This window comes from Chlorocebus sabaeus, chromosome 5 (assembly GCF_047675955.1).
Source record: "Chlorocebus sabaeus isolate Y175 chromosome 5, mChlSab1.0.hap1, whole genome shotgun sequence".
In the NCBI taxonomy this organism is placed as follows: Eukaryota; Metazoa; Chordata; class Mammalia; order Primates; family Cercopithecidae; genus Chlorocebus; species Chlorocebus sabaeus.
Window position 1 is genome coordinate 7,626,349 of NC_132908.1, and position 12,175 is coordinate 7,638,523.

General features: G+C 41.8%; 1 protein-coding gene across 31 annotated transcripts in view; it reads left to right on the plus strand.

The window, feature by feature from the left end:
* RBFOX1 (RNA binding fox-1 homolog 1) overlaps positions 1-12,175 on the plus strand; it is a 2,485,439-nt gene that overhangs the window by 2,397,895 nt on the left and 75,369 nt on the right. For 20 of the 31 annotated variants that reach the window (XM_073015143.1, XM_037989528.2, XM_037989529.2 and 17 more), the window contains one exon: positions 3,971-4,051. The exons of the other annotated variants lie outside the window; for them this stretch is intronic. In XM_073015143.1, the coding sequence (XP_072871244.1) occupies positions 3,971-4,051 (81 nt within the window). The remainder of the gene's footprint in view (positions 1-3,970; positions 4,052-12,175) is intronic. 31 annotated transcript variants of the gene reach the window in all.

Consider the following 12,175-nt stretch of genomic DNA (forward strand, 5'->3'; position numbering starts at 1 on the left):
GTTAGACTGGATGAGCCAACTTTGTAAGAACCAGGAAAGAGACAACATGTGAAATAGATTGAAGCTATTTCAATCTATAAAAGTTAGATGTAGTTTGTAAGTCTATTTAAACTTTAGGCATGCACATTTCCTGCCATGAACAATAGGTAGAAGGAGGATTGGTTGGGGAAAAAAAAAACACTATTTTTAGCAAAGATAGAAGTGGAGAGTTCTTTTTAAAAATGTATTATAGTTCAATCGTATACATTAATCCTTCTGAGGACCAGGTATTTTGCTAGGTGCTGGGGATGAAAAGATGCGTATGATTTGGCTCTACCCCAGCTGGATTTTGGAGTTCAGATGACCAATATTTAAGTAGAAAATTGTAGTACAGGACCACAAAGGATCTATCAGGGAGGTTTAAAAATGTAAGATCAGAGCATAGAATAGGGGGTGACTAATTCACCCCTGAGGACTAGTCACTTTTAAACTACATTGCAGGAGGACAAGGGAAGCCACTTTTTTGTTTAAGTTGAACTACATGAACTTGGCAACATTCAATTCTATTTGTCCAGAAAAAAAAAAAAGTCAGTTTCAAATAGTTTAACTCTAAGAGCAGGAATGGCATGAAGGTCTGATTCCCTTCAACTCTAATCAAATGGGAATCATTGCCTACTGGCTGTGTTGAGAATGCTTGTAAGGATTCCAGGTCAATAGGAAAGGATAATACTGAAATTAATTCCATTCTGGCTAAAGAGTGGGTAGTGGTATAAATTGACCCCAGTTGCCATCTTTAAATTATAAAGAATTTATTAAAAGCACAGAAGTCTGAGAAGTACCGATGTCACCATGTGATATAGATGAAGGTTCCTGGCATCTGACAGTAGAAGGTTTATGTTGAAGGCTAGGGACAGACAGAAGATCCAGCTCAGTGGACTCACTGAAGAGCTATGTTGAGGCTATATAGAGAAGCACTTGGAATGACCTTGTAGGCACTCTTCATACTGCTACTTGTACCTTATTACCTATCTGACTTACTTTTTAAAACACACACACTTACCCTTCCCTGCCCCAAAAAAATGCATGGAGGTTGCAGTGTTCTCTGCTGCTTTGGTTTTGTTGAATTCAAAGCTTCCTTTTTAAGAAAAGGTCACAAAGCACTAAGGGAACATACAGTAAGTACTTTGCAAATTAAATTGGAGGATACTTTTAGATACAACAAAAACCAAGTCCTGTGAAGGCATAGATTTTGTTTTACAAAAGGTCAAAATCATTGCATAAATATTTTTTCTTTTTTTTTTAACTATTAAAAAAGTATCCAAAGAAGTTCTTTCAGTCCAGGTTCTCAGAATCCACAGCATAAAAAAAAATTAGGAATGCTTCATTATGCCCTGCCAGAGGTTAGCTTTCCAGGCAAAAATCTGTGCTGTGTCCCAGTGGTATTCTATAAATTGCATTGAGGATATTGCAAATTGACCCAAGGGTTTTAACCATACAATACTGAAATGTCCTTCTACGTATGTTTTTGTTACAGTTACACATTTTTCTCTTGAAATTTAGGCACCCCAAGAAACTTCAGATCTGATTTTAAAAGTGTTTTTTTTTTAACCAGGCATGCACAGAAGGCTGAGGAGCTTTCCCTAAATCCACCTGCTACGATCCTATTCTAGATGATTCTGATCTAATAACTGTGTGTGTCCTACAGAAACATTCATTTCTAAGATTTCTAGCAGTGAGCAGAAGCACATGGATAACCACTGCAGAGTCACACAGGAGTACTCATCAATAAAGAGCACTGACTGTAGAGGAGACTAACTGTCCTTCCTGGTATAGGTAGCTTGCCTCCCCTTGGTTGGTTTCATATCCCAATCTCCATTCTTTGAAGTTTGTTTTGTTTGCTATTAATCCCCAGTGACCTGCTAAAACTGGAAATACCAGAGGAGAGGTTAAACCATGTAAAGGATCATCTCATACCTTGTGATAAACCTTTTTTTTTTTTTTTTTTTTTTTTTGAGGGGGAGTTTCGCTCTTGTCATTCAGGCTGGAGTGCAGTGATGTGATCTCGGCTCACTGCAACCTCCACCTCCTGGGTTCAAGCAATTCTCCTGCCTCAGCCTCCTGAGTAGCTGGAGTTACAGGTGCCTTCCACCATGCCCAGCTAATTTTTGTATTTTTATTAGAGACAAGATTTCACCATGTTGGCCAGGCTGGTTTCCAACTCCTAACCTCAGGTGATCTACCTGCCTCGGCCTCCCAAAGTACTGGAATGAGAGGCATGAGCCACCACACCTGGCTGATACACTTTTTAAATGAAGAAGAAAGAACTACTGGTTTAGCACAGGTGGATCATGACTGACACCCCCCTAGACTCTTGATATATTTACTACCGAGAGAAGGTTAGTTATTTTCAAGTTAATTTCACTGTTGTGTGAAGGGCTATTTTGGGGGTGGGGGTGGTTCTTCTCCAGCTATAAGCATGGGAAACCAGATCGAAAAGGACATTGGACATTCCTTCAGGTGGAGCCTCTGATCCTGGGCTGCTTCTCCCTGGGAAAGAGTGGATGGAGTTGTCAGACTGGTAACAGGGGAAGAGTGAGATGGGTTAGCAAGAATTGTATCTGGTTTACTCTCCGTTGATGACATCCCTGTGCAGTCCCTCTATGTGGCAGGACCCCACACACTTTGGAAGTTGTAACTGCATTTTTGTTGATCGTAGGGAAGATACAGAAGGATCATAGAACTATTCCCTAGGGCAAGTCTCCAAGGATGTAGAAAAGTTCCCTGTTCTGGGGAACTTGTAAGATTGGCTTATCATGGGAGATTGCTTTCCCGTGGTGGTCCTGACAGGGGAACCCAAATCAAACTGGGGTGGTTGACACCTTCCCTAGCCAGGGAAGTGACCAGAAACCACAGGGAGGCATTTCCATCACCAGTAATGGCTTAAAACTCCTCAGGATTCTAATTCTTTTCTAACTCTTAGAGTTTGAGTCTTGCAGCAGTGGGAAAGTAGAATTGATACCCTGACAATTCCTGACCCCGGTCATCCCTGGAGTGGGTGGTTGTTCAAAATCTGTCATAGATTGAGAAGGTATCTCAGGATTCCGCCATTATTCGCCGCTGTAAAATTCCATCTTGCAAGGATAAAACTAGTGCCCTTCGCTTTAAATCAGGAGGAGGCAAGTCATTGCTGCAGTGCAGCCGCAGTTTGCAAGATGAGCTAGGCAGCCTCTCTGGCTGGAAGGCAGACAGCTTTAGGGAAGAAAGTGGGATTGCAGAAGCCAAAGATTCTCTCACCCAGTGTCCAGCGTGGGTCCAGCGTGGGTCCAGCGTGGGTCCCAGGGATGGCAAAAAGTTTCAATTTTTGTTTCTCTGCCTTACTTTGGTTCTTCCTCTGAAGAACTGATTCGGAAAGACTGACGTTTGAAGGAAGGTACAGTTTTCCATAAATGTATCAACATGTATGCTTACTATTGATTGAGTGATTATTACATGCTAGCCCCTGCCCTGGGTACATCTCCAGTCATGCGATGCACAGCCCTTTCTTGGAGGTAGGTATATTTACTCCTATTTTCCAGATGGAAACGCCGAGGCACAGAGAGGTGCAGTGTCTTGCCAAGATCACACACAGTGAAGAGGTGTCTGAGTCAGGCTTACTCTCTAGAGTTCCCTCCAATATTTCTCAAGTTCCCTTTTCAGGATATCATGCTGCTTCCATTCCTGATCTGAACCTGGGCCCTGGGGCAACCAGAGTACGCTACACAACCCCGTGTGAAAAGTCATGATGTGTGCTTGGCGGGCCGGGTTAAGGGTGGGGGGGGGCTTCCATTGATTCCCTTTGGCTACGGCAGGGGGCTTTGTTGGGTGCCCTTTTCCTGCGCTCTGGGATGTGGCTGTTTTCATTTCTCTGCGTTTCTCGGTTGCATTGCCATGATCTCTCAGGTGTAGTGTGCCAATTCCCAAACCAGATACCATCTCTCTCTCTCTTTCGTAGGCACGGTCCTGTTGTGCCAGGCCAACCAGGAGGGATCTTCCATGTACAGTGCCCCCAGTTCACTTGTATATACTTCTGCAAGTAAGCCCACTGTCGTGGCTCTTTTTGTTTTGTGACATAAATCTGAGTCCAATCACCTTCCCTGCCATGTAAGTGCTCTCCCCCTCCCTCTGCCCCTCCCTCTCTGTGGCTCTCTCTGAGGTGAAGTTAATTTTCATAAGCATGTCTCTGTCTCCCATGCCACTTCCCAGATGTCCTGGATATTCTTTGTTAGATCCATCAGGATTGGGTCCCAACGGTTGGAAATGTGGGCATGGGGTTGGTGGGGAGGGGCATGGGAGGGTGGGAAGCTCTAGCTTATTGCCTGCCTTCTATCATAGCTTTGCAAATTAATGTAAAAATAGTTTAAATAGCATATACGGGCCACCCAAAAGGCACTGTTGCCTAGCAAAAGATGCTTGACCAGCAGAATTCTTGTACACAGTTGTCTCACGGTGCAGCTAGTCACTTGTTTCCTAGGCTGTTCTGTCCTTTGCTATGTAATTTCAATAAGGAGGAGCAGGAGCAGGAGGAGGAGCAGGACCAGGAGAAGGAGGTGCAGGAGGAGGTGCAGGAGGAGGTGCAGGAGGTGCAGGAGGAGCAGGAGGAGCAGGAGGAGCAGGAGGAGGAGCAGAGAAAGAAATGTGGTTCCCCCCTCATTTAATCAAGTGCAGGGGCAGCAACACTAAATAATTGTCTTTTAAAAAGTTGGGGCACTTGTAAACATAGGTAAGTCTAGCCATCAGGTCCTGGAGGGAAGAGACCCAAAATACAGGAAGTAGATCACAATGTTGACATAGAAGAACCGAAGATTTCTCTGCCTCGGATGGATGCTCTGGGTTGAAGGATGCCCTACCCTCACCTCAATTCCCAGAGCAGTTAGAAGAATTAAAGTTACCACTGACTCTACCATATTCTCCCAGAGGGTATACCCCCTTCTGAAAGAGTCTCCCAGCCACAGCTGAAACTTTATCACCTGTTCTATACAATGTGTGTAAATCCTGTGAAGTTTCCATAACTGCTGAATGAGTTGTCTTTAGGGTCAGTGCTTAAAAGTGAGTCCGGGTGCCTGGAGTAGGGTTGGGGGCTGCTTCTCAGAGTAGTTGTAAAAGGCAGGGATGGGGAGGAGAGCAGGAGTACCAGGCTTGAGGGATAAGAGACATAGGAGAATCCTCACCGTCTTCCCAAAGCCAAACATCTTCATTTCCTGAATTGTGAAGCTGAGGAAAAGCAACCTCCTCACTGTTGGGGCAAAGGTTACCACAGTCACAGGGTACCAAAAATATCATGTGACACACCCAAGGGTCTGAAGTATTCAGGAGGTCTGACAGCCAGTCGTTTCTCACAATTAGAGGGTGGTGGTTGTTGTTGATTTTGAGACTAAGTCTCGTTCTGTTACCCAGGCTGGAGTGCAGTGGTGCCATCTCATCTCACAGCAACTGCTGTCTCCTGGGCTCAAGCAATTCTCATGACTCAGCCTCCCAAGCAGCCTGGATTATGGGCATGCACCGCCACTCCCACTAATTTTTGTATTTTTAGTAGAGACGAGATTTCTCCATCTTGGCCAGGCTGGTCTCGCACTCCTGACCTCAGATGATGATCCACCTACCTCAACCCCCCAAAGTACTGGGATTACAGGCATGAACCACCGTGCCCAGCCCAGAGTATAGTCTTTAATGGCAATTTTGGCATTAATTAAATGCAAGACATTTTTCTGTGCCTCCCAAGAAGCCCAAATCTAACCATACTGGCAAGAAGTGGTTCTTTCTGAATTTGTGATCACAAATTCAGAAGGGCCTCCTTGGGGCCAGTGTAAATGTGTGTACATGTGTCTCCTGAAATTGTAATGCTACTACACATTTTCACATGTCTAGCCTTGTGTATTCCTCTCAAAACCAGCACCAGGTAGGTATCACAATGGTTGCTTTACAACTGAGGAAATGGAGGGCAATCCCACAGCCAGTGTGTAACAGATTTGTCTTCTCAACCTGGGAAAATTATTCAACCTTCAGCTGCCTTTCTGAGTCCATTTGACTAAATCTGATCACTGTTCCATTTACCTGGTCTTCCTTCTCTATATTATTTTCTGAAGGAGAGTTGGTGTGCCAAAACTTACCATAGGGCTGGGTCTAACATTGCGGCCCTATATAAGCGTCTGGGATAAAATCTTTATGCTATCCAGTACAGTGCTGATGGAACTGAGGCACTCATTTTTATGTTGCATTTATTAGCCATATAGGACTAATGGTTACCATATTGGACAGTATGGCTCTATATGATATGACATATCTATATTTCAATTTTCTTTACACAAGTGAACAATCAACTCCAAAAGTGTACTAGTTTGAATTGGTATAGCTGTTCTAAAGTGAAATGGGGAAGCACCTCTCACTTTGCCATGAAAATATTTCCCAAGTTCTCCATAATAAAATAGCTGAAACATACAGAGAAAATAAAACCATCTAAAGCAAAGATCACCCAAGCCAGCCCGTGGCCTGTGTTACAAGGCTTATGAACTAAGAATGGTTTTTAGATTTTCCCAAGATTGAAAAAACAAAACAAAGAATGTGCCAGAGACCTAGGTGGCCTGCAAAGCCTAACATTTTAACAGTCTGGCTCTTTACAGAAGAAGCATACTGATCTCCAATTTAAAGGGTCGATTTTGGTATTAAAAATACAATATCACTGCCCTGTGTGTAGCTTCTTTTTTCTATGTTTAAAGTAAAAATTTACAATTATGGAAATTGTATAATGTGCATCCAACATCCTTCATTTCTAAATTGTATCAGTCATATTACCTGCACATTTTATATCATCTCATGTGCTTTTTATAAAAATATGTTAACGGCCCCATAGTATTCTGTTGTTTCATGTTATATTTTAACCTCTTCCACTATTCTTGAGAACTTAGGTTCATATCAATTTTTTCAAAAATATTAAAATAAATGGCTGTTAATAGAGCAGTTTTAAAGAAAATAGCTAATTTTACTACCCCCTTAAAAAGCAAAACTAAAACTAGTTTCTTACATTAAGAATCTTCACTTGTCGATGCTTAAGCAAGGGTCTTCAGATTGTCAAACTCGATTAGTATTTTGTAATGGTGACCGACTCTGAGACCTCTCCCTCTCCAGTTGGGTAGCCAGAGGGGCCTTCAGTTATTTCTATGTACAGGCTGTGCACTGATGTTGAATGTTAAGTTTGTCTGCACATCCCTAAGATACATTGCTGCGGTTTCCTTTCTCCTTTATGGCTTTTTGGTCTAGGCTGTTTGTGGACTGCTGACTTTGCAACATTCCCTTACGTTTCTCTCTTCTGGATTAGATGCATATTCCAGTATAGAGCCATTCCCCATTTCCTGCAACAGGTCAGCCAGCACATAAAGGGTCATGTGTGCATGCAGGCCTGTGCGTGCACACACGAGTTATATTCATAGTCATCCAGGATTATTCTCCTCCCAACAGGTTCGATTTGCACAGGTCTGAGAGTCACATATTTTGTCTTTGAGCTCTGATGGGTGCAGATTTTTTCTCTAGGAATCCAACCATTGCCCTGGAAAGCTGAGGCTACCATACTTCTCAGCAATCACATAGGATGCTTTTGTTGTTTAACTTGAAAATGTGTGTGTTCCTTATTTCTTTAACAGCTGTGCTCCTGAAGAAAGGTGTGTGTAAATTACCCTTTGGTTATGTTGGATCCTATGTGTCTACTGACTTCCAAGATAACTCTGGAGTTTTGTTTTTGGTTTTTATGCATTTTTTTTTTCCTCCGTTTAACTGGCCTTAGATTTTTTTAAGACTTAAATTGTACCTCTTCCTAGCCAAATAGCTAACATCTGTAAATAACACCCTTAAATGCAGTAGGGGAGATGGTTTTTAAAGGAACCCTGCTGGGTTAGTCTGTAATGAAAATAATTCCTGCTGAAGTTATCTGCTTTTGCGGATGCATTTTTGCATAATGGTGAGCTTCCCCCCCCCCCCCCATTAAGTGGATCATCCTAATAATGTGACCCAGGACACATAAAAGTATTAAGAGAAAGATTTTTCACTCAAAACTTTGTTTCCATACAATCTAATTCCATAGAGTCTTCCATCGGACCCCAAATGACTCCAGTTTTTCTCCCTCACCCCGAACTTCATGCCAGTTTAAAACCCTAGTTCAAATTGTGTCACAGGTCATCATGCGTCCTCTTACACGTCCTAATAAACTACTGTCATCCAGAGTATAAAATGGGCCTGCTTTTTATCCGACTTAAATGAAGAAAGAACAAAACTCTAGAGAATTAGGCAAGATCACCTAGTATCAAATGGAAAACATTTGCAATTAGTATTTTTCAATAGGCTTTCAACAGAAACAATGCAACCCCTTAACAGAAAGGCGTAGTGAAACAGGCAGGGCTGCTGACATGTGGACTGTCTACCCCATTCCGAAGGCCAGCAGTCAGCCTGTTCCTTTCGTCCAGGGGAAAGGTGCTAGCTATATTAGTGTCAGCGCTGTTTCGCATATGGCGAGTGCCCAACATCAAAACTGGTACCAGGCAGAAACAGGAAGGTAAAGAACATACCACATCTCTTCCAAATTAAAACATGAATTTTATTTTCATTAGTTGACATATCAAAAGGTAAATCATTGGTTCCATGAATGAAAAAGTTCCCTTCTGATTCAGATTAGCAAAGCAAGCTATCGCAGATCCTGATTTACATATGAAGTAGATGTTTCCAGAAGGACGTCAATATTTGTTTTCTTCAGGATTTTATGAATATATTTTAAATTACAATTGTAACAGGTGCTCATTGCAATCAGTGTGAAGTGTGCAAATAAACACACATGCACACACAATTGGAATAATGTGGGAATAATATCCCTTTATCCAGTAACACAAACCCTTAAAATGTGTGTAGATGCCCAGTATCTTTCTACATTTTCTGCATGGTTATTCAGTAGAGGACATATACATATGCAATGGTGGGGGCAGGGGGCAGTGTGTTATTAGTTTGACTTTACAGAGGAGAGTATACACAGACGTTACTTGGGTATTCCATATATCAATCATATTTAGTTTCACATAATACTTTGTGACCATCTCCCTTTAAGCCTTTTAGATATTTTCATACTTTTTAATGGCATAAATGGTTGACAGCCAATTCAACCATTCTCTATCCATAGTCATTCAAGCCACTTTTGGTTTTTTATTTTTATTTTTTTTCAAGACGGAGTCTCGCTCTGTCGCCCAGGCTGGAGTGCAGTGGCACGATCTCGGCTCACTGCAAACTCCACCTCCTGTGTTCATGCCGTTCTCCTGTCTCAGCCTCCAGAGTAGCTGGGACTACAGGCGCCTGCCGCCATGCCTGGCTAATTTCTTTGTATTTTTAGTAGAGAAGGGGTTTCACTGTGTTAGCTAGGATGGTCTCAATCTCCTCACCTTGTGATCCGCCAGCCTCGGCCTCCCAAAGTGCTGGGATTGCAGGCGTGAGCTACCGAGCCCAGCCCAAGCTACTTTTTTATATTCCCTCCACAAGGCAATGGTACAAATTTTTGCAAAACCCTTACCTACCACTACATCCATTTCTACATTTAAAATTCCCAAACATAGAACTGTTGGTTCCCTTCCAGCATTCTGGCCAGTACTACCATGTTTTGCTCTATTTTGCAAATTGCATAGTGAAAAATAACATCTCAATTTGTTCTAGTTTGTATCTGCCTTTCTCCTATTAATGATCATCTTTCACATTTTTCATTTAGACTTTATGTTTTTTGAATTTCCAGTATACATCTTCCCGTTTGAGTTTTTTCTCGTTTTATTGTCAATTCACAGTGAGTGACACTTGTTCATTGGGAGGATAACCTATAAATAGCTTAGATGTTACAAATGTATTTCCTATTTTGACCATTGATGTTGCTCACATTCCACCATACACTTTTAATTACATAGGCAAATGTATCTGTCTTTTCTTATCCTTTTTAGACATCACTTTGGATTACAAAATCCCTGTCTAGAGCAAGTTTTGTTTTGCACCGTATTAGTCAGATTGGGCTACTATAACAAAATACCATAGCCTGGGAGGCTTCAGCAACAGACATTCATTTTCTCAAAGTTCTGGAGGCTGGAAGTCCAAGATCAGGGTGCCAGCAAGGGCTTTCTTGGGTTCCATGGAGGGCTTTCTTCTTGGCTTACAGATGGCCACCTTCTCCCATGTTTTAACAAGACAGAGAGAGAGAGATGGTGGTAGGGGGTGGAATAGAGCACTCTCTGGTGTCTCTTCATGTAAGGGCACGAATCTTATGAAGGCCCCACCCTCAGGACCTCATCTGAACCTAATTACCTCTCAAAAGGCCCCATATCCAAATACCATCACATTGGGGGTTATGGCTTCCACATATGAATTTGGGTGGAGGGGACATAATTCAGTCCATAGCAAGCCCCTTGATACAAGAGATGTCAGTTTTATTTGTCAAGGGCTAGAAAAGCATTTTCCAGGAGAAATTTCCTTATGGTTCCATATTGCTTATCTATATCAGTGAGTGTGTTTTCCACAGTTCCATGAAAGCCAGAGTGGAACATTAGATCCACATCAGGACAAATCCTAAAGTTAACGAAAGATTAATGATCATTTCCCCTGAAATTTTCACCCTGATACCCCTCCCTCTTCAAAAAAAGATATCATGGGCAAATGCTCGGGAACCTGAATGTTATCAAAAGGCAAAATCAATTCCTTATTTATTCACTTCTGTGAAACTCAAGGGCAAGTGGTAGGGGCATAGTTTTAATTGATATATTGATTGCAGATGTTATGGAAGTAATTGTGTGGAATTCATAAAACAGTGATTTAAGTGGCAGAAACATACATAAATCAGGCCTGCACTATTTTTCTTTTGGATAATTGATAGAACTTCCATGGGTTTCTGTAATTAAAGTAAGGACCTAAATTAATTTACAGCTTCCTCTTTCTTCTGCACAATACAGAAAATGTCAGTGGGCTGGACTCAGTTAATAGAAAGTACACATACAGGTCATTGTGTTACTGACACATTGGTGTAAAGAACTGAGTCTTCTTTTTCCCTCACTTGCCAGTAACTGATACTTTCTCCCTTTCCTCCTAGATATTTTTCTAGTATTTTATGGAGGGGTGCTTAAAAATAACTAGCTCTGGGACTAACATAAGCAAGTGAGGTGCTCACTTCAAAGAGTAAAGGGGTACCCAGACTCCTCATAAATAGCATTTTAATGCAGTATTTTAAAAAATCTAAATAGAAAAAGATCCGTGATTAACAGAATATCAAGACAGAGTAAGTTTTATTAATTTTTCCTTTTGGAGCCTTAAAAATCCCATCTGGTTTAGTCCAGCACTGTATTTAAATTTTGATAGTCTGTTCATCGTGGATTTTAAAAATAATTTGGGTGTTAAAAGATTGCATTAAAACATGATTTATCTTCATTACAGAGTTTTTTGGTGTTTCCTCCCTTCCACCCCCCCCCCCCCCACTTAAGTTCTACAACTTCAGTGAACGCCTGTTAACTTTGTTCCAGCCCTGAAATCATGGTATCCATAATCATAAGTAATGGTTATTGGGCACTCACTATATGTCAGGCATTCTGCTAAGCCCTTCTCATTAGCTTTTTTACTTAAGAAGAAACTATAGGACAGTATGATTAATTAGGCTACCTTTTCTCGGGAGGAAATTTAGGCTTGGCGGTCTTAAGAAGCTTGTCCAAGATCACCCAGCTAGATCAGCTTTGAACCAAGCCTGTTTAAATCCCAAGCCTCCCTCTCTCTTCACTACTCTCTGAACTTTCCCCCAGAGGCTGGAAACAGGATGGACTCCAAGAAATGGCTGAGCAGGGAGTGGTCATGCAGAACTTCTCAGCAGCTGTCCAGCATCTCTACTTGGGCCAAGGTTGTGCTGTCTCCTCCCCATCCCATCAAGTTTGAAGAGGCAGCTTTTCCCTCTTTGATATGTCTGACCAGGGCTTAGCAAAATTATTTAAAAGACTGGATAGTATTAATATTTTCAGCTTTACAGGCCATCTGGCCTCTGTTGCACAGACTCAACTGTTGTTGTAGCTTGAAAGTAGCCATAGACTACTATACATATAGCCATGGACTTCCAGGTTGAAACATGAATGAAAACATGTGGCTGTGTTCCAATAAAACTTTATTTACAAGAACA